The sequence below is a fragment of the Streptopelia decaocto genome (assembly GCF_964273445.1).
Source record: "Streptopelia decaocto genome assembly, chromosome: 1".
NCBI lineage: Eukaryota > Metazoa > Chordata > Aves > Columbiformes > Columbidae > Streptopelia > Streptopelia decaocto.
The window spans coordinates 192,785,129-192,806,678 of record NC_138663.1 but is presented as its reverse complement, the minus strand read 5'-3'; the positions used below and the strand labels follow the sequence as shown (position 1 = coordinate 192,806,678).

At 41.5% G+C, this 21,550-nt stretch overlaps 1 protein-coding gene across 2 annotated transcripts in view; it reads right to left on the bottom strand.

Moving 5' to 3' along the window:
* The window catches only part of LATS2 (large tumor suppressor kinase 2), a 50,271-nt gene extending 28,925 nt beyond the window's left edge, over nt 1-21,346 (bottom strand). Inside the window, exons 1-2 of one of the 2 annotated variants that reach the window (XM_082076241.1) lie at nt 21,177-21,346; nt 15,916-16,491 (exon numbers count right to left, since the gene is read on the bottom strand). In XM_082076241.1, coding sequence (XP_081932367.1) covers nt 15,916-16,254 — 339 coding nt within the window. In that variant the 5' untranslated portion in view covers nt 16,255-16,491; nt 21,177-21,346. The remainder of the gene's footprint in view (nt 1-15,915; nt 16,492-21,176) is intronic. The other variant, XM_082076242.1, reaches the window with a different exon arrangement.
* Between the last annotated feature and the right edge of the window lie 204 nt (nt 21,347-21,550).

Here is a 21,550-nt window from a genome sequence, read left to right as displayed (position 1 = left end):
TTAGGCAATCAAGTTCCAAATTCCCAAATTCTCCCCATGAGAACTGGGTGGAGACAGTACTCCTACTGGTTTCTAACCTGTGTGCACATTGCCAAGTCCTGTTAAACAGATGTCATTGCATCACACTGCACCACAGGTTCATGGGAAGATCTGTGTTTGTACTCCTTGAGCATGCCAAGCCCAAAACAAAGCTAAGCCTCCATGGTAATGATACACAGAAACAGTCTGGTTTTTGATAACCAAGTTCACGGTACCCCAGCAAACTCTGAGCAGCTATAGCTATATATATATATATATATATACACACACAGAGAAATGCTCTTTCCTCACTTCTACTGCATGTGCATCTTACTTGGGCTCCTATCTGTGTGCAGAGCGCCCTGGATAACGCTGTGAGATGCAGAATTACAGATACAATGATTCCTGAACAGCAGTGTTCAAGCAGACACGCTGCTTCCAAGGTCAACATTGACCACCTGTAACAGGCATTGCAACTCTCTATTCCTTTTCTGCAAGGCATCCATCAGATCTTAAAAGTGTCAACATTATGATTAATTATTTTTAATTAAACTTTTCAGTATCTGCCACTACCTTCAGAGTCTAACCACAGAGGCCAATGATAAACAAGCTTAGAAGTATACACACACACACATGTATAGAAACATGTACAAAAACCTTAATTTAGCTATTTTTTTTTTTCAGCTGAAACTTCTAGGGTTTATGTTCCAGAACATGCAATATCTGAGATGCTGGAACTATCTGAAATACTGCCATGTGAAGAAAACAGTCATAGTAGTTCCATATGCACATCGTTATTTGAATGACTATAATGATTCTTGTATATCAATTTTAATAGTCTTCAACATTCAGCTCCTCTCTGTAAAAGGAGAGAGCTAAGAATCTAGAGTAGAAGCACCTATGTAATATCTGATAGGATATAGATTTTATTTAGAATGTAGGCTAAGTGCCAAATGAGCTTTCAATAAGTATTATAAAGTTCCCATCTAAGCAATCTGCCAAGCAACTTCTGAATTCTTTCTAACCTGAAACGTACAGGTTGGGACATCCCACCAGGTGACTACATATTTACTCCTGCTCTGATCATTTACCCACGTTTCCAATATAACCTCAAACTCTCCTCTTGAAAAGCATCAAGTAAGCAGACAGTAAGAATGAAAGACATATCTATGAGAACAATAAAAACACTAAATATCATTATCCCACCCTAGAAGCATCAATTCAGGTTGTAATGTCTTCTGGGTAGAGACCTCATTTTTTGCAATGATGTTGCAACACACAGCTTTACTGCAATGCCAACGTAACAGTGGCTTTGTATTTGATAACCATAATGGAACAATGCAAATGTGAAACACAAGGTGAACAGTAAAAGTCTTGTTAGCAATTTTCACCTGCAACACGATCCATACCACACCAACATTTTCCCATCATGTTTTCTTATAATGTCATTACAAACGTTTGGAAAACTCTGTAGAAACAAACATGTTTTAGAAAAGGAAGACGGAAAATACCTGGTATGCTTCAAATTACAGGACTATCTTTAACTAGTTATTGTTACATATAGCTGCATTTAACCATCCATGTAATCCGAAATCCAAGCTACTGATATTAAATGGATTTGAAAATATTTCCATTTAAAGCCAAAATCTGTGCCAAAACTTAAGTAAATGGACTTAGCATGTGTGCGTACTGAGGAGGACTCTTTTGCTGCCTGAAACAAGCAGCAAAGTTCTGGCCTGATTAAATCAACAGGTATTTTACTGTTGGTTTCAGTGAGGACAGAATTTCAGCCCAACAATCTTCATCTTCCAGCATGGTGGGGCTGAGGATATGGTCCCAATCTAGGTATCCAGATATGCATAGCTGATCTGTGATCCCAAACACACTACTCTTCCCAGCTTTTTCATCTCACTGCACTCTGCGCAGCAGCACTCAGAGAACAGAGCCAAGTTCTACCAGAAACTCAGATTGTGCAGGCTCTTCACATTTTGTCTTCAGACCCAAGCATCCAAGGGACCCTCTGCTGTCACAGGTGGGGTCTGAGGAAGGAGAACACTGTTACTCAGTAGCTGATGAAATGAAAATGCCTCCCAACTCCCCCTAGCACTTCCTGCAATGCTCCATATACTGAAGTCATATACCACTACAAGCTGGATTGCAGCTCAGTGCATTCCACTGCACTTTGTCACGCTTCCCTGACCGATACTATGCCAAAAATGACTAGCTTTAACAGTCCTCTGGTGAATAAAAGAGCTTTTTCAACTCTGAAACAGAGCTGAGTTTTTAATTCACATTAAATCTGCTTTTCTGTTCTGAAGGAACATTTTTAATGCTGCCTGTAATTCCCCTTCTGTGCTTTTTTTCTTACTTCTGTAGTGACTTTAGTCAATATAAAGGGAAAATTCAAGCTGAATAGTTTTTAAAGCCCTAAAGAGACCTCCAAAATATGTCTGAAGGAAGTAAAAATATTAACTAGCAAAATGCAAAGATGAAAAAGATCCACATCATGTTCATATAAATCTAGAAATACATGGAAATGAGCCAGAAGATTCACAAGACAGCTAACATAGAGAACAAAATCCAAAGTACAGCTGGACTATCTAAACAAGCATAGGGCAATACTATCCAAGATTTGCACATTTACTGTTTATTTACTCAGTACCCAACTGAGCACAATCCTGTGGAACAATACAGACTGCTCCTGGAAGCACCCCTTCTACAGTACTCAGATACTCTAAGCACTTGTAGTTAAAGACTATGCCCTAAGAAACTTGCCTTTGTAATTTTTTATTCAAAACCCATGCCTGCAATTACCAAAAGAACATGATTATGAGAAAACTGTAGAACTAATGTAAGTATTTAACAGAGTAAAGCACTCATTATGTCAATGCTTGGCTCCCTTCCATAGCAAAAGAATACTAGCATGTTGCATGTGCACCCAAAAAAGGGATCCCACGTCTCCCCAAGCCAGTTAGCTTTGCTCAGCACATCAAGAAATGTTGCAGGTTCCAGCCCATTTTTGGAACAGAAGGTTTCACTATCCACCCCCGTCTCCAGGCTGACATGGAAATATGCCTGCCCCAATTGCTACTCGCACATGGAAATAAAGTTATTTTTACATTGAAAGAAAATCCTTTATTTTCCCAAAAGCAAGAACAACCATTGCAACATGCATAGAAGGCAGGCATTAGAACAGAGGAGCATGCTGCCTACAAGCAATTAAGCTTTGTGAGGAGAGCATTTGGGCAGGATGAAGGGTTAAGCATGACTTTAGACAGGAAGCACACAAAAAACACTGAAAAGAAGGAAGTGGGGAGGAGGAAAGCAAGGCAACCTGGAGCTTTTAAATTCAATAGGCTGGAAAGTCAGGGAAGATGCCTCTTCTCTTGCAGTGCATGCCAACTAGAACAAACAGCAGGCACCCACTGTTGGGGGACACTGCTGGGCACCCCATGCTGCTTTCCCTGGTGTGTGGGGAACAGTTCTGGCTCTGGCTCCTGTTTCTTCCATGCTGCAGGGTTGAAGAACAGGACTTCACTAATGCCCAAGCCCTCACTGAACATGTGCTGGCTTTGGTCATGCAGGCAGCTTCAGGCCGAGAGACCAAAACAGCACTTCAGTGTGTGTCACTGGCGTTTTCGTCTTCAAAAACCACATCCAGTTTTCAAGGCAGATATTTCATTAGCACTAACGTGCCTCCAGTTAAAACAACCAGTTTGCTTCTAATGGCTGAACTCAGCATTACCAGCTCTGTGACCCAACCGCGCTTCTCCCCAAGTAAATGTCAAACATCATCCTCTCTGCTCACACATCCAGTTCCTGCTTTTTAGCAGGGGCTTAACCCTTCTTATGCCTCCTATTACCCTCACGATTGTCAGCTACCACTTTCCTGTCAGAGTTTAAACCTCCTCTAACCATTAGCTGCCATAATCTAAGTCAAAAAAAAAAAAAAAAAAAAAAAAGGAGGGACGTAAAAATTACTTCCCTTGAGCCTCTTCCCAGACTGGGAAACCACAAAACTACTATGTGAATGTGGCAAAACAAACCAGATCTGTGGTCTAGTGGCAGGATTTTCCCCAAATCCATGAGCTCAAAAGTTTGTGTGCAAGGAGGGTTGACGGTGCCCTGCTAGTTTGACTCAGGGTTTTGTCTGGTGCTGGCCAATGGTGTATTTCAAGGTAATGGGAGAGAGGAACAGAAGGAAGTTTTAGGCATAGATGAAAGTAAAATAACTGGTCTCTGCTAGATGGTGTCCTAATGCTATGGCGGCTGTTGTTCGGCCAATTTAGGGCAGGGTAATGACTGAGTTAATACTCCAGCAGACAGTAGTAATCTTGGGAGCACAAACCCTCCTCCGCAGGCAAGAGGAAGAAAATGGCTCTTTGCAGAAAAAACAAGAACTCCTGTTAAAGACAGTGCTGCTATTTGCCCAAAATAGCGTTCCTGGAGATGCTGAACACATAGCAGGACGTTCTGACCTTCCCTGGAATCTGGGAGAAGGCAGCTCTGCCTCAGACCATGCTGCAGCTCAGACTCTCCCTTGCCTCCCGAGCAGAGGTGTTCCAGGCTCAGGAGGCAACAGCTTCTCCCTGGCAGTAAATCTGAGCACACATTTCTGTCTAAGTGCAGAGTAGGGCCTGCAACAGCAAGTTCTCAACCTCCAGCAGTTTCTAACGCTTACAAACCACAGGGAAGTTCCTGGAAAAGTGGAACTGATTTGTTACAGAAGGTTTTATAGCACCAACGTAGTACTGAAAAATACCTTTTGTAGGTTACTTTCATGTGGCTAAAATCTCTGAAGGTTCACTTTTGTCAGTAAACAGAGAAAGAGGGGGTGGGGGTACGCACACCAACGCAAATGAGAATTTTTGTGGTTTGCTTTTGAATTTGCTGGCACTTCCCAGTGAGGTCCTGCTTCTGTAGTATAGGGAGCTGGCTCGCCACATGCCCTGACAGAAACTGATGACTTTTACCCACTTGTAAAGTCCCTCTAGGCTCTAGGTCTTTGATTTGCATTGTTGAGCACTGCACCAACATCTCTCCATCATTTGCATGACCGCAACATCACACACGTGTTTCACAGGTTCTTCATAACGTACCTTCAAGAAAGCACTCAATGAACTGAATGCTAGCATTAGAGAACATAATAGAAAACATTTTCAGAATGGGAGGGGTGGCCAAGGTGCAAGACATGATCACAGGAAAGAACTGGAAGTGAGTTTCCAGTACAGCAAATGCTGGAGCACTTGAAAGAGAAGAGGAATTCCACCCTGCTCCAGCACACAGCCAGCTGGTCATTCCCATGTCTGGACAGCACACATTACACAGGCAATCAGGGGATCAACTAAAAGTACAATCAAGAAACCGTGCAGGACAATCAGAAGAAACAGGCCCCAGCAAGGTGCAACACGCATCTCTGGAGACAATTATTCGGCACTTCTTGGAGCCAGGGCAAAACCAGCCCAATATGGAGTGAATTTGTCTTGTCTCTATGTCTCCATCATATGGCCACAACTTTTAATATTTTAAATTAGGACAGTCAGAGATTTGTTTTGTTTTGCAGGCAGGGATACCCTGCACATATTAATATTTCCATGGTTCCAGTTACATTGATTAAATTTTATTTTATGCACTTTTATCCAGCTGACATCTGGCAGGAAGGTGGAATGAACCGAGTGACTGCAGCAAAGCCAGAGGAAAAGCACAAGTAGGACAGGTGGCTAGTTTAAGCACAGACTATGGAGTCCTGATTCTGAATGGAAGATGCAGAAATTAAAATACACGGAGTGTGCTGTGAAAGTCACATTACAGTTGCATCTATAATTCTTTAGGATGTCACATCAAATCTAAAAAATAAGGTTGAAATCTATGAAAGAGTTCTTTTTAGTTTGCAATTATTAAAAAAAATAATTATTTTACGGTATTCAGAAGCACATGGAGAAAAGCACGTAGGAAGTGTTGTCATTCAAACCAATGGAGCAGAGAAAACAAGGCAACAAGACAACAGGTAAAGTAAGGTATAGATTTAAAGAGCCTTGAAGATAGTTCAGAGTTGGTACAGTGGAAGAACAAAATGAACAGGGAGAGAAGGAAGCTGCAGAGCAGCAACTATGATCTCTAAGTCTGTGCTGACATTTTCTTCTGTTTTGAAACAACCTGTATCCAACAGATTCATAAATGGTGGGTAAAATCCAAACCTAACCTTATAAAGACACTGGAATAATTTTACACTGCTAGCTATCAAGTCAATCTCTTTGAAGCCCAAGAACAGCTATTATCACCTAGATCAGCAGTCTTCTTTCTAGAATTTTGTATATGTGAAGAGTAACACACTGTATCTTTGCATACTTCGGCTGAAATAATTTACAAATAATGCATTAGCATAATGATGGACACAGAAAACAGTTGCAAAATGCTTGGTCATTCAGGCAATCTAAACTTAAATCTCAACATTTTACTATTTACATTGCATTTATATTTCTTTAAATGTGTAGAAGAAAACGTGTGTCAGGAATTTTCACATACGCACACATACACTGATAACAATTAAAGCCGCACAGAGCATAGTTATTTTCATAGGCTGTCCCTGCCATAGCCGTTACCTACCTGACAAAGTTACAGGTACACAGCTTTATTTGGCTTCAGCCAAATTAACTGACCTAGAAATTGTTTAAGTATTTTCATATCCTCTCCTGTTCTCTTCATCCCTTGCCCCCCTGGGCAAATATTTTTAATTGCTTGGATGCAGTTAAAATGAAGAGTACAAGTTTCTCATCAGGGAAAATCCATCTCTTACACTGCAGAGAAGTAGAACACAGCCTCAAATATTAGACTCTCATTTACTTAGACCGAAAAAGAAATCTTCAGTGTAGTACCAAATCCTACAGATTAAGTTCTTCACAAGCAACTGGTACCATGCAAGCACTTCAGTCATCATAACACGTATGTGCACATGTGCATCTCTGGGGTGAAACCTAATTGCTATGTGTCCATTTGTATACAAGAAGTTTCTTGTGGACTGTCAGTGACATTCCAGATGGCAGGACAGGACCATCGGAACAAAACCAGCTTTGCTGTGCTGCAACCATAGCTGGGAGACCCCATCAAGATCAGAGCTGACAGGACCACCTCAGCAGAAACCACATCAGCTGCCAAGTAACATGAAGTTGAAAATACTCTGGCAGCAACGATGTTTTGGGTGACCAACAGAAGATGTGCAGAGCAGACGGACAGCAAGAGTTTGATCAGTAGACTTGCACCATGCTTTATTTATGCATCTTCTGAAGATGGGAAATTGGGATCCCTCTCAAGTCCAGACAACACAAGCCTGCTGCTGCTATGGTAGGATAAAGCCAAAGACCACAATGCCACAGAAACTTCAGCCTCTATTTTGGTAATCAGAGGCATTTTAATATTTAATGTTACTTCTTTTTCTGAAAAGCTAGGGAATTATGAAAACCTAAAAATAAGGATCAGCATTTTCCACTCAAGGCTTCAGCTCCAAGCAACATAAAAATGTCAGATCTAAGCTATACTCACACTTGTGTTATGAACATGAGCAGAAAGAGTGAAAAAAGCAGAATGTATTTTACACACTGTACACATGACTTAGGTAACAATAAGGCCCAAATTAACACAAACATCTGTAGCTTTAAGCAAACAGAGTGTCTGTCCTTCCTAGACTGTACTAGTTCGAACTGTGGGTGTTCCAGCAGTACTTGGTTGTAAAACATCTAGAGTAGCTATATCCATAGTGAGGCAGCCTGCAATCCAGCCAGAATTCTTTCCTAAGTCAAATAAAGGAAAACCTGGGCCTGCTCAGCTGTTTGTTAAGACAGACTTTTTTAGAAAACAAACAAAAAAGGCAATAGCGAGGAATTAATGAACATACCCAACAGATGAGAAAAACAGCAGCTGCCATCACCATGAAAACTGGACTTGAAGGTCTCTTTCATGTCTCTTCTCACCAATTTTAGATAGTGTTGCATACGTGCATTTGCAAGTCACAGAAACAGACGGTACCCAAGGAACAAAGAATATATGTACTGGAGCCTGATTTATAGTAGATTGTGGAGACACACAGACAACACACATAAGACATGGGCTGAGCAAGGTTTGAATGCTGTGCCCAAGGGAGCATCAACAAGCTGTGACCTGCTCAAGAGTGACATAATCAACCTCACAACCAAAAACCACTTCTGCTGCACTTCGTAGCACATAACCATTCACCTTCAGAGCAACACTGGTGTGATCCTCTGTCCCTGCCTCCTGGGCATGACTATGCTGGTCACTGTTTCTCCTTCCAACAGCAGTCTGGTAAGAATCCAGCCAGCATCTTGAGCATTTCCAGAAAACAGACACACAGTTGTAATACCACCATGCTTTCAGCAAATGCAGTCACAGTAACTTCATTCTGCCCTTGGGCAAATACGACAATATCTGGCAATTATATTTTACTTATAAAATGGAAGAAAAGGTAGTTTAGTTCCCTTCAGTTTAGCAGATTATATTGTGCAACTGAATGCCTGGCTACATTCTTGTAATTTAAATTACTATAAACTCATTTATCTGGTGACAGTATTATTATTTCTGCACAGGATACAGATGAAATTCCACCCCCACCCCTTTTTTTTTTAGTTTCCATTAACTTAGTTTCAGTTCTGCTGATCAAGTAACTTCAAAATGTCTGTAAAATATTTTTTCCTGTGGGTACAGCAAGAAAAAAAAAAGTGAGGAAAAAGGACTACACTGTAAGTTACTCTATGTATATTCAGTCATGCTTTAGGGGGGAAAAAAAGAAAAAAAAAAAAGGCACTCCGCACAATATGGCACATACCTGTATATCACATGAGAGGTAGTCACAGGCTTTTATTTGCGTTCTATTGATACTCAATTAGTAGCTTTAACGTAAGCTCTTATTTAGTTTGGCAACTATCAGAAAAACATTCCTAGACTGAATTAAATGAGTTCTAAATGCACATCTTGGTTTATCTCTAAAGACTGCAGCATGTAAAAGCCTTGCATCCACTACTCTACTGAAATCTAAATTTGAAAGCATCATTCCATTTTTTGAGAAAGAAAAAACCCCACAAACTCAACCAAAAAAACAACCCACCCCCAAACGGAGATGCTAATTTTCAGTCTCAGCATAAAATCACATTGGCTCCTCTCAGATACAAGCTGAAAAGAACAGTAGATATTTTGGCTGAGAACAACAAAAAACAAAAAATGCAAAAGGAACAGCTACACCCTACTACTATTGTGATATCAACTTCCTGTTATGATAATGGCAATCTTTACTTTTGGTCACAAGGGCTTTTTTATTCAGAAACTGAAGTTAATGCTTATGCAGAATATTCAGTGACTGTAATGAAACTGTTTCCTTTTAAAAAAAAGAAAAAAATCCATAGCTCAACCTTCTCCTGAAGATTAGATTTTAATAAATACAATTCAAGTATCCAATGCAAGTTAATCTTACACCCTGTTACAGCAGTATAGACTTTTATATTAACTCCCAAGCTTCTAGAATGATTTTGGGACATGAGGAATAGGAAAGCATTAGTTTAAAATAAGAGTCACATTTATTTACAGCTGAAGTCTGGCATCTGATTACTGTTCTGTCATTTCAAACATCATCCTACTACCAAGTTGCAAGTTATTCAATAGTTTGCCAAAGAAGAAAGACTGAAGAAACTAATGATAATAAAGGGCAGAGACTAAAACATACTGCAGTCTTATTCAGTGCCATATTACTGCCCAGCTGCCAAGAAGCCACATCTTGTCATGTGAAGGAGCACATGAAATCACCTCCAGCTGCCAAGGAATACTTCCCACCACCGTGAAAATGCAAGGGAAATTATCTTCCTGCCTTCTGCAGGACAAGAGTACACTCTAAGCTACACTTACACAAAGCCAAGAGCACCTTCCCAAATACATTGCAGGAACTGCATCATAACACAGGATTTAAATATATTCACTAAGAGAGCGTCATGAAGAAGTGACAGCAACATAGGCAGACTGAAGACAACAGAATGAGATAGAAGATAGAGGTGTCAGCAGGTATCAGCTCAGATGTGCTCCTCGCCTCGTGCTTTCAGAACCTGGAAAGCTATGACTAACTTTTCTGCAGCAGCTGAAAACTGAAATGACTTAAAGGACTAATGTCAAGCATATTGGTGAGAAATCAGTCCCTTACATGCCTCGATGGAAGAACACTCGATGATACTGGAAATATCTCAGAAATGAGAAAAAGGTTGAACCCAAAAAGGGAGGTTAGAAAGAAAGAAGTGTAGGAAAAGGTTACACAACAAGCTCTTAACACGTAGAAAAAAAAACAGAGTGAACAACTTACCTTCAAATGAGGGAGGCAAATGAACACACAGGAGACAGTTGACCTCAATTATCAAAACCTACTGCTAAAATAAAATCCTTCTCCTGCATTCAGCTGTGAGTGCCCTCATTTGAAGCCCCCTTTTTTTCTCCTTGTAACTCAAGAATACTTATTTCCTCCTGACCTGCAATGTAATGACTCTTGCCACAGAACAACCCAGGCAATCTTAACAGCTCATTCTTCAGTCATTTTTCATTAACAAAACAACCTGTACCCATGACACCCATAAGACAACTCAGATGTTCATCTTGGAGGTTTTGGTAAATAGCTGGACAAGCAGAACTCTAACTCAGGTAAAGTTTACCCAAGCAGAAGACCATTTTTTTAAATGTTATTAAATTAATTCCTTCATTTTCTCAGGGCTATTACAAATTTGCTGTCCTTCACTTTGAAGGCAAGCTGTCTTTTTAGACTTGTCCTCTTAACAAATACATCACAACAGATACTTTACTATAAGCAAAACTCCAGCCGTGCATTGCCCATTACCAAACCAAAACTTTGTATTGTATCTGCTTCCTCTCTTCATCCTATCACTGGAGCAGTAAGTCACACTGCTCAGTAACGCACTGCAAGATGACACATGGATTATATGTGAACAAGCATGACCTAAAACGCTATATAGAAAAGAAAAAAGAGAATATTAATTCAACATGCAAAGTACTTTCTGCCCAAGATCTATTTGGCACAGCAGAATTTCCCTCACTTAAGACAAGTGCAAATATTTGCTTAAATTTATATAAGTACTGTATACCTCGTTCTCAAATTTTCCCCAAATCAAGCAGTAGTTCCCAAATCAAGGTGTAATCTTTGCCAAATGGGTTGAATAAAAAGGCTGCAATCCACGATGAAGAGACCAAAAGAATCTTGGACTGCAAGAAGAAGGGTTGAAAACAAAGACCACCCCACTTCTACAAAGTTAATTCCATGAAGTCAGTGTAACACAGAGGACAAGATGGTCAGCCTGATATTCTTAGACACATTACAGTATCCACAAACACCATTCCAGTTCCTTGAAAGACCCTATAATTAGTGTCCAAAGATCTTCCCCTTTGGAATGTTCTCATATTGGCACAGGTGAGGTGTACATGTTTTATTGGAGATATTTATAAAAGCCTCTGGAAAAAACAAAGCATAAGAACTTTTCCACTTCACATATTCACATAGTTGTACAGTGTATAGTACATGACGCATGTTACTGGAAGTAGATATCCTGTAAAAAATCTTAAAACATATTTTTTTCTTAAAAATAGCTGTCCAAACAAACCATGTCTAGAAATCTTCACCCAGAAAATGCACCATTACTCAAAGAAAAGAAGTTTGCTTGAGGGGGAAAAAAAAAAGTTACAAGAGTGTAATGTTCCACAGTTCATCTAGAACTGCTGCAGCCCACTCTAAATTACAATGTCAGTGGCTGTTTATGCTCTAAGGAAGTACAGTAAGTACAGTACAGCCCATTCAGGTTGCTGGAATGTCCCTGATCATATGCTCAATTGCATCTATTCATTAGAAAAATTCAATCCACAGCAGCTGCAGTTACCACCACACCCCAAACCCCATCCAGTTGCCCCAGGTGATTCTAGCAGTTTACCAGCCTACAGGACAGACGCTCTGCAGTCTTGTCCCTCTGCAGTGACTGCAAGTTACACTTCCAAGCCCAAGGAGTTTTATTTACTAAATAACAGTAGCATTAGCACTGCTTTTGGATTCAAGCTTTTAGAACAAAAAAAGTCCAGGCTTTCGCAGTCATGTTCCACAAGTTTCAAAACAATTTATGCTGCACTAATTATTTTTGATTGAAATTTGCTAAATAATTACTGTTGAAAAGATGACTTAAGCAAACACAGACAAGTTACTCCACTTGTTTAAGAAGAAGTATGACTAATTATGTGTGTAATTCTGTTTTGTATCTCTTTTTTTTAAAAAAAAAAAAAAAATATTCCTGGCTTCCTTCAGGTCATTTGCAAAGTCTCCATTAAGTTTTAGGGGCCAGATTTCACTACAAAGTCATAAGCTACACAATGGCTGAAAAGAAATCTCTGTGAAAAAACACTGGCCATTTAAAAGAGCACTGACAACTTCCCAATCAATTTTAAAATAATGATAATAATAGTCTGTTTCACATGTAACACCTATGATGACTAAATGAAAGACACAAGAATTTTGTATTTACTTCATGAATTACACTGCATTTTCTATACTTGCTAAATTTACCAACCAGATTATAACCAACTTCCTGCCTGTGTGGCTCTTTAACAGAGCTAGAAAAAAAGTAATAAAATGTCATGATGTTTCCTTTTTATTTAATTAAACCAATTTGAATTTTATCTTAAAACCTAGAGTCACTCAAGGCAGAACAGAGAGCTATAAACACTACATTTATGTTACTACCTTGTAGTATGTAAAATGGTGGTTGTTAAAATCTAACCATGCTACAAATGTTAGATAAGCAGAGCTAATAAAAGTAATAAATAGAAGTATCCTTTCCCCAGCCTATAAAATTCATACTCCTTCCTTCTTAATTGGCACTGCTCCCCTTCACCCTTCCAAAAATCCTTTTCGTGGCCCAATAAGCCAACTGAAGAAGAATCCTGATTCTTCCAGTGCTCCATCTAGAATGCCAAAAATCATGAGCCCAAATCCAACTTGAAAGTGGAGTTCACATAAAATCAAACTGAATAATCTATGAATTCTTCACAACTTCCTATAACACACATGATTAGAGCTTCTCATGACAAATTGCCAACTTCAGGATGCTTGCAGCCATGAAACAGCTGATTAGTGCACCACAAAGCACAATGAGGAGGTGTAAGATCTTGCACTCTGCAGGATTGCTGTAAAGGTCAAGTAGACTATTAGGTATTCATGGACTGAAATCCTTAACCTCTAAATACTTGCTCCTGGCATTTGAGGGGTGCGAGAGGATTCCATGTCCATTTACCAACTTCACACTAGCAGTCGGTCCAGAGGTAAAGAAAACCATTTCTAAAGAAACTGAAGCAGACTTCATTTTTCTTTTAAATCATTGAACAGTCTGAGTTGGAAGGGATCTTTAAAAGTCATCTAGTCCAACCACCGGGCAATGAGCAGGGATATCGTCAACCAGATCAGGTAGCTCAGAGCCCCATCCGTCCTGGTCTTGAATGTTTCCAGGGATGGGGCATCTACCACCTCTCTGGGCAACCTGGGCCAGTGTTTTATCACCTTCAATTTAAAAAAATTCTTCCTTATATCTAGCCTGGATCTACCCTCCTTTGGTTTAAAACCATTACCCCTTGTCCTACTGATCTGTTACCTGACTCCAGAAGGCATGCCTGCAGCAGGCATTTAAAGGCTTTGATTGACAAGCAGGGACAGGGTAGCCTGCGATGGTCAATTTACTACATATTATGGTCTGATTCATAGCAGCTCAGGCACTATGAGGAAAAGAAAAATCTAGAGGTAGTAATCAAGTCTGCCGCACTACACCATGCCACCCCTGGGGCCAGATACCCTTCACACAATCTCAAGAAGCTTTATTCATTCACAATCCTCCAGGACAGTCAGCCTTCCTATGGCTTGGACCCACAAATGCCAGGAAACCCAGCATTTTTAGCCATAAGACTCCAGTTTTGGAACCCAGTCTGGATTCTAGCCAAATGTGATCCTGCTTGTGCTTAGGGACAGGCTCACGCCATGTCAAGGCAACAAGTCACAGCTAGGGAGAAAAGCTAAATGTGAGGATGGAAGGATCATGGCCAGTGAGGAGGGGGAAAACCAAACCAAAACAACACACACACCCACACACACCCCACCACCACCCCTCCCAACACACCAAACATCAACCAAAATTGTGCAGCCAAATTTAAGGAGGTAGCAGAAGTCTCCATATCTGGGCTCAGAAATCTCCACAACTGGGCTCATTCTCACCGTTCTCACCGTTCCACAAGAAGCAATACCATTGCATGAACATTGAAGTCAAAACAGCTAAAGATATTAAAAACTTCACATATATAAAGCATTTTACTGCCTTTAATACCAAGACATTTTAACAGGTGCTCAGGTGTTTCTGTTTTATACATTGGCTTAACATTTCTATGCTGTAGCATGCTCAAAGTACTTTCCAGGTTTTCAGTCCAACAAGCCTGTTTTGTGTGTGAATGATTTGTCCATGTAAGCTACCAAATGCACGCCTCAAATCCAGAATCCAGCTGTGCTCATTTAACCTTGGCTCATATGCACAGGGAACATTCTCATCCTAAATTGCTAGGGAAATTTAGAATGTGGAGTTCTAAAAAACTGTTTTCATGGGATGCTTAGTATCAGGGAAAATTCCCTGGCTTCTCCAGTAAAATAATTCAGCACAGCATCTTGGTTCACTGGACAAGGAAATGTTCAGTTGTTCTGTATCATTCCCCATTGGATCTGCAATCTACTCTCCGATTATCTCACACAGCATAAACTCTTTGGAATAGAAACAGCACTAATTAATGTCTATATAGCTCCAGAGAAATGCAGACTGTTTATAGTAATGCCTGGTGTTAGTTTCATTACACAGATTCAGAATATAGCCTAGGAGAGCCAAGAGACTCACACTGCCATGAGTGAAGGGAGGTTAAGTTTTGAAATCAAGGAAATACCTCTGAAAACATTTTGGTTTTAAATCTCTCTAATTTATATCAAGATCTATAAATGGAAATGTTTCACGTTGTCAACAACTGCCATTCAGTCACATGGGAAAAAAGCTGCTTCTTTAACAATCAGAATCTGAACCCAAAAGAGGACTTCATCTCTAAAAAGCAAAATTTTGAACTATTCCTGGACAGAGGTGAAAGTCAACACCAGCATTGGAATCACATGCAAGATGAATGCAGCTCAACACAAAGACCATGTTCTGCACCAGGTGAATGGTCTTTGAATTAAGAATACATTCTAGCATCAAGCCTGGAATGACAAAAGCATCTCTGTGCCAAGTACTTTATCTGAGACAGGGCTACCACCTCTTGAAAGAACAGAGGTGGTGAGGAAGAAAAGGTGCACACCCAACCACTGCTGCTTGCTGAATATCCAGACAGTTCCACTTGCTTCTGGCAAACAGCAAGTGAGCTTTTTCAAAGAGCATATACAGTCTCAGTAATTTCTTCTAGTTGCTTCTGATAGTGAACCAAGTTTAGATGTGCTACATAAAATTCAACTCATGGCTAAGGCTTGTTCCAATACAGAGAGGAAATAAAGTGGGGGTGGGGCAAGGGGGAAGACGAGCTACAGCCTTACACATCAACTGGAGAAATCATAAGAGAGTCCTATAGGTCACCATGATAATCTTTAACATGAATTAACCCCATACTAGACACATCTCTCCACAGCAAGTCCACCTACTCTGCTAGTCGTACAGCAACAAAACTGTCAGAAGATTTGGTGCATTTTGTCAATGGGCAAGCTTGATAACTTCCATCAAAATCCTTTCCTCAGTCCTGAGGATAAACTAATTTTGAAGGTAGTGACAATCCCCCCTCCAAACTCATACGTACCTGATCGCAGCCTGCATTCACCAGCTCCTGGAGCATCTGCCTATTTACTTCAACAGCTGCTGTAGTGCTTGACTCGTTAGCAAAAGGCAGCAAAGAATACCTAATTTCTCGCAGAGCTTTCTGATACGGTCCAAACTTGGGCGTTTGTCTCATCTGCTGCTGCCTTGCAGCATCCTTCCCTATTAAAATCTTATGGTCCAGAGAAGTTTCACTGCCTGGTCCAATTGGTAGTCCCTGACCTGAAGATTTGGATGGTTGCTTTAAACCTTCTCGAATCTCTTGTAACCTTTGTCTGCTGTTTCCAGAATACGTTGTAGCAGGAAAAGTCTTTGGCCTCATTGTTAATCCAGTTTTCTCTGAGCATAAATACAGCTTTATTCTGAGTTTTTTTTAATTATTTCAAAAAGAGTGTTGCTTGACGGTATCAATTTCTTGTAAACATAATCCTTTGAAGAGAAAAAGAAAAGGCAAAATTCTCAATAAATTTCTGCCAGCGTTTTACTTCAGCTCACGATCTTCATGTTTCCTACAGAAAATGAAAATCCTTGGAATCATCATTTTGCAGACTGACAGTGTCTGAAACAAAAGAAAATAAAAAGTACATGCAATTAAGTTGATATTATAAATGCCTCTGAAGGGATGGCATGACAATTAATTGTGAGAGTGAATCAGTTTAACCTATTAAGCTGTCACAGCTGGATTCCCTTTAATGATTTTCACTTTATCTGTTTTCAAAAATAGGATTCCAAAAGGCTTTCTCAACGTAATAACTAATTTTTCTTTAAAGTTTCATTTTCAAAATATATAAAACTCTTAAAACCTACAATTTTTAAGAATTTTACAGGACCTTACTGTGGCAAGTTTCCTGCTCAATTGCATAACCAAATCCTGGACAAGCCTATCCTATTTCATAATTAGGCAAGAGTATGCTCATGAAAGATTTTGTTTTACACTAGCTCAGCTCAGTTTCAGAAGTTTATGAAGAAGATTTATAATGGAAATATTGATGACTCTAACCATAGCAACTGCTAGTATTCCAATAACAAAGTGAATAACAGCAAGACAAGATTTTTCGCCTTTCCACGTGAATATCTTAGCAAAGCCTAAAGGTAAGAATTATCCCCAGAACTGGAAGGATGAGGGGAAAAAAAAAAAAAAAACAAACACAAAACCACAACCCAAAAACAGAGGGGGAAGGGAGGGATGCATGTATGATATTTCATTAACTGTGCCTTATAGGGAAGAAAGGGAAAAGAGGGGTAGATGGAGCTACTCAGTAACAGCAGAAGAGGCAGAACCACCTCAGTTAGCATCCCAACACAGCAGAAAGAAGACTTTGAGACAGCTTTATGCGCCCCTTCTGACATGCAGCAGAAAACAACTACATAGCACAGCTGAGCTACAGTGCAACTTGGAATCGCTGTGCAGCACGAAGTTACAACAAGAATCCCACTTGAACTAAGTCTTTGTGGCACCACCATCATAGAAACATTAAATAATGGTGCATTTGAAAGAGGATTAGAAAGATAGCTTAACCAGAAATGTCATCTCTCTGTTGATGCTGCTTACACAACTTTGCTTCTGCTGCTGATATCTGCACTTGCAAAGTTAGAATTTTGTTCAGTTGTTTTGAAATCGCAAATACAGAAGATAGTAACACACTGCATGTTCCTTTAGGTTGTCCAGAATTTAACCTTTTTCTTTTTTTTTTTTTTAAAGGAGTTTCACTTCTGATCATAATACACATATCTTTGGAAACAGTTCATCCAAAAAGTATTATTTACTTTCATATGCTTATACTAAATTCTAACTCACTGCAACAGCTCTTCCTGTGACAGCTATAGTATTTCCCAACAATATACTATACAACTACTTCCATATATTTACCATCACTTCTCACTGCAAAGAGAACAGCTTACTGTTGTGAAGGCCAAGAGAATCTGGGCACATTCACCTCTGAACCCCATCACCAACTTCTCATTAGTACAAGATTTCCTCTACAACCAAGGCCTGAAATGCAACAGTGAAGTCAGACCCCAGATTCTTTTATGATGGTTCACCAGTCTGACAACCAACGGTAGGACAAGGGGTAATGGGTTCAAACTGGAACACAAGAGGTTCCACTTAAATTCGAAAAGAAACTTCTTCTCAGTAAGGGTAAGAGAACACTGGAACAGGCTGCCCAGGGAGGTTGTGGAGTCTCCTTCTCTGGAGACATCCAAAACCCTCCTGGACACTTTCCTGTGTAACCTCATCTAAGTGTTCCTGCTCCAGCAGGGGGATTGAACTAGATGATCTTTTGAGGTCCCTTCCAATCCCTAACATTCTGTGATTCTGTGTGATCCTGTGAAATGCAGAGGCACAGATTAATCACTCAAGATACGATCTACATATTATGTTCTTACAACGCACGCCACATACTGCCCTAATGGGAAATTTCTGTAGAGTGTAACATCAAGTCCAGATCCACATCTTTGCTGAAAGGTGGTAGACTAGCTCTACACTGAAAGCTGTAGCATCAAACTGCTTGAGAACACACAATGAAGGGCACCCATGTCAACCTCTTTTGCTAAGATTTAAGTGCCCGGTTCACTGAAAAAAAAACTATAATGTATTTGAGGTCTTGAGCTCCTCCACTCAGTACTTTCTAAGGATGTCCTGCAGCCCTAACTCATACAGGACTAACAGTGACATAAATGCCCACATGCACATTGGACAGGGTTTGTCACTTGTTTTAAGGGAAGTGCTAAAGCTGTTCATCTAGATTTTTATATTTCCATAAACAAATCAGCTACTAGGTGATAACAGAACAAGTTTTCATTGTTCTCAAAGACAAAAGCGACAGAAGGATCTCAATAACATGATTTTGTCTACTTACACAGAATATAGCAAAAGATAATACACAGCCTTGTTAAAAAAACCAAGCAAATAAACAAAAAAACATAGCATTGCAGCCTATTTAGGATTACATCATAAGTAGCTAGTGCTCAAAAAATACAGAGCAATTAATTGGGTCTATAACTATCTGTCTTTTCCTGACAGCCGCAGGCACCATATGGCTGGGTTTAGGAATCTGAGTTTTTCTTCCTTTTCAGTCCCTGTGCCAATCCTGAGGCCTGGGACACGCTGGAAAAGCTTCCAACCCCCCCACCTTTTTGCAGCAAAGGACTGCTTGCCCGCTTACACACATGCTTCACATAAAGAACTTTTGTGACCTTTAGCCTTAGCTTGAGTCTAATAATGCTAAGTCAAGCCAGCTGGCAACTTCCTCAGCTTACATTTACAATACGGCTAAACGAGAAAGAAACGTTGATCGTTTAGACAGTACAAATGAGAACAACAACAGCAGTACATACTGGAGCTAACTGCAAACGTGTTCAATATTTTGCAGAAGCATTTTTTAACTAAATATGTAAGATAAGCAAATAAATCAAAACATTAAATATTACAGGTGATTTACAAAGAAAGACAAGCTGCCTGCTTTCTAAAATCTTCCTGTGATTTGCATTTTTAACAAAAAATAAAAGGGCTGTATGCTTTAAAAGATATCTAGTGTGTCTAATTCTGTCTGAGGATTTCTGAATGTACATCTGGATTTGGATAACTCCAAATCCTTCTAATCTGCACCTTGCCTACAGCATTAATGTATCAATAGCCTTCCTGCTATCTCAAGAAATGATTTTTCAGAATTATTTTTGAGCTTCAAGCCATTCTAACTAAACAAACTTAAGGTTTTTTTCAAAAATGTTATGCATTCTGCACCAAATAGAAGCTTGTCCATTATCCTGAAGAAACACTATTTCAAATAAGCATAGCATTACTTTAATTGCATCAAGTTAGAACAATTTTTGAATAATATCATTCTTCATTTGAGAAATACCAATATCTGCTCTGGCAGCAATCAGCCAACAACATTGAAATTATATGCTGATGTCTGTCACCCCAGCAGCACTAGCTATTCACTCTCCTGTCTCTTCATTCACCAACAGGTTGCATGTGCTACTGTTTCTGCGGAGACGGGGCAGAGGCAAGAAATTAAAGTTCAATTGTGTTTCATGAGCTAAGTCCTAAACCCCGAGCCGGCGAGCTACTTCCTCCGCTATAGCTGTGCAGGCACTGTAGTGAGCTGAACTAGCGATCACTGCAGAAGGAAGGAGCAAAGTTTTAAGAAACTGCTACAACTGCCTTCCCTCTCTTAATTTACAGGTATTGCTTTGTCTTTTTTGGATCACAAATTCATGGAAGCGCTTTGCACTGAAGCCTAAAGATTGTAAAGGGGCTGGGTGCTGTTTCAGGAATTTCAGTATTATAGAAACTGTGCTCCCCTTTGTAAGTGGGCACACAGTGAAATCGAAAAGAACTGAAGTATTTTCCCAAAAGTCATTCCTCCTCTCCTTCCTCCTGCTAACAGAACTGTTCAAAAGTAACTCTGCCCACGTCCCACTGCCAACCTTAAGCACCGGCCCAATCCAGCGCTGTGGGAACAGCTCACCTTCCCCATCCCCAGCACGCCAGCAGTAATTGACCACAGAGCCTGGACACTCCAAATAATCTTTTTCTTTTTTCTTTTTTTTTTTTTTGCGTCATTTGCGCGAGTGCTTTCGCCAGAGAAGGGGGTATTTCAACATGCACACCACTCGCAAGGCAGCAGAGAGGGTGGTGAAGTGCTGATTTTTGGCAGTGACCTTCAGCTGACTGGGAACAGCGGGGCCCCCCCGCAGCCAGACGGGACCTCGCGGGCTCTGGGTGCCCCCGCTCGACTCCCCGGCCCCGCAGAGACACTCCGGCGGGGTCTGGCCCAGGCTCGTCGCCTCCAGCCCCCGTGCTAGGCGGGAGTACCCCCTTCTCCCACAGCCCCGAACCCACCCCTTTCGCAGGCAGAAAGCTCCCGAAATAAACTTGGGCCGTTGACCAGCAGCCCCGGCCTGCTGGGGCACCCCGCGGAGCCGGCCCCCGCGGCGGCGGGGAATCCGGGATGTCCAGCCCGGGGCAGAGGCCTCAAGCAGGCAGGACCCCCCCACACACCCCGCCAGGGCTGGGCTGTCACACGCGTGTCCGGAAAATGTCGGAGGGTGCGGGCAGAGCGCCCAGGCTGCCCCCGGGAGGGGGACATACACACGGGACGCCCATTCCCGCCTCAAGGACCGACTCGCCTTCGCGCCCCCTTCCCCTCAGGCCGCAGCAGCTGGTGGAGGGGGCGCTTACACTCGCTGCTGAGGGGAAACCACGGTGCCGCACCCCCCAAGCCCCCCTTCGCTCACCTCCTCGGGGCGCCCAGCGCCGTCGCTCGCCTACCGGGGGCCGTCACGGAACGACTCGACGGCGACCCCGACGGCGCGGGCCGGTCTCCATCCTCCCCCTTGGCCGTCCCGGGCACCGAGTGCGGGGCGCAGTCGGGACATTCGCTACATTGTTGGCATTCCATTCGCGTCACGTGACCCGCGGCGCCCGCGTCACTGCACTCCCCCCCTCCCCCGCCCCGCCCGGCGCATACCAGCGGGGGGAGGGGCTTCCAGGGCGGGAAGCGCCGCTCGGGACTGTGGCAGCTCCGGGGAATCGGGGGGCGGAGGGGAGGCGGCCCCGTCACAGCGGGCTGCGCTCCGCTCTCCCCGAGGTGCTCTTGCCGAGGTTTACT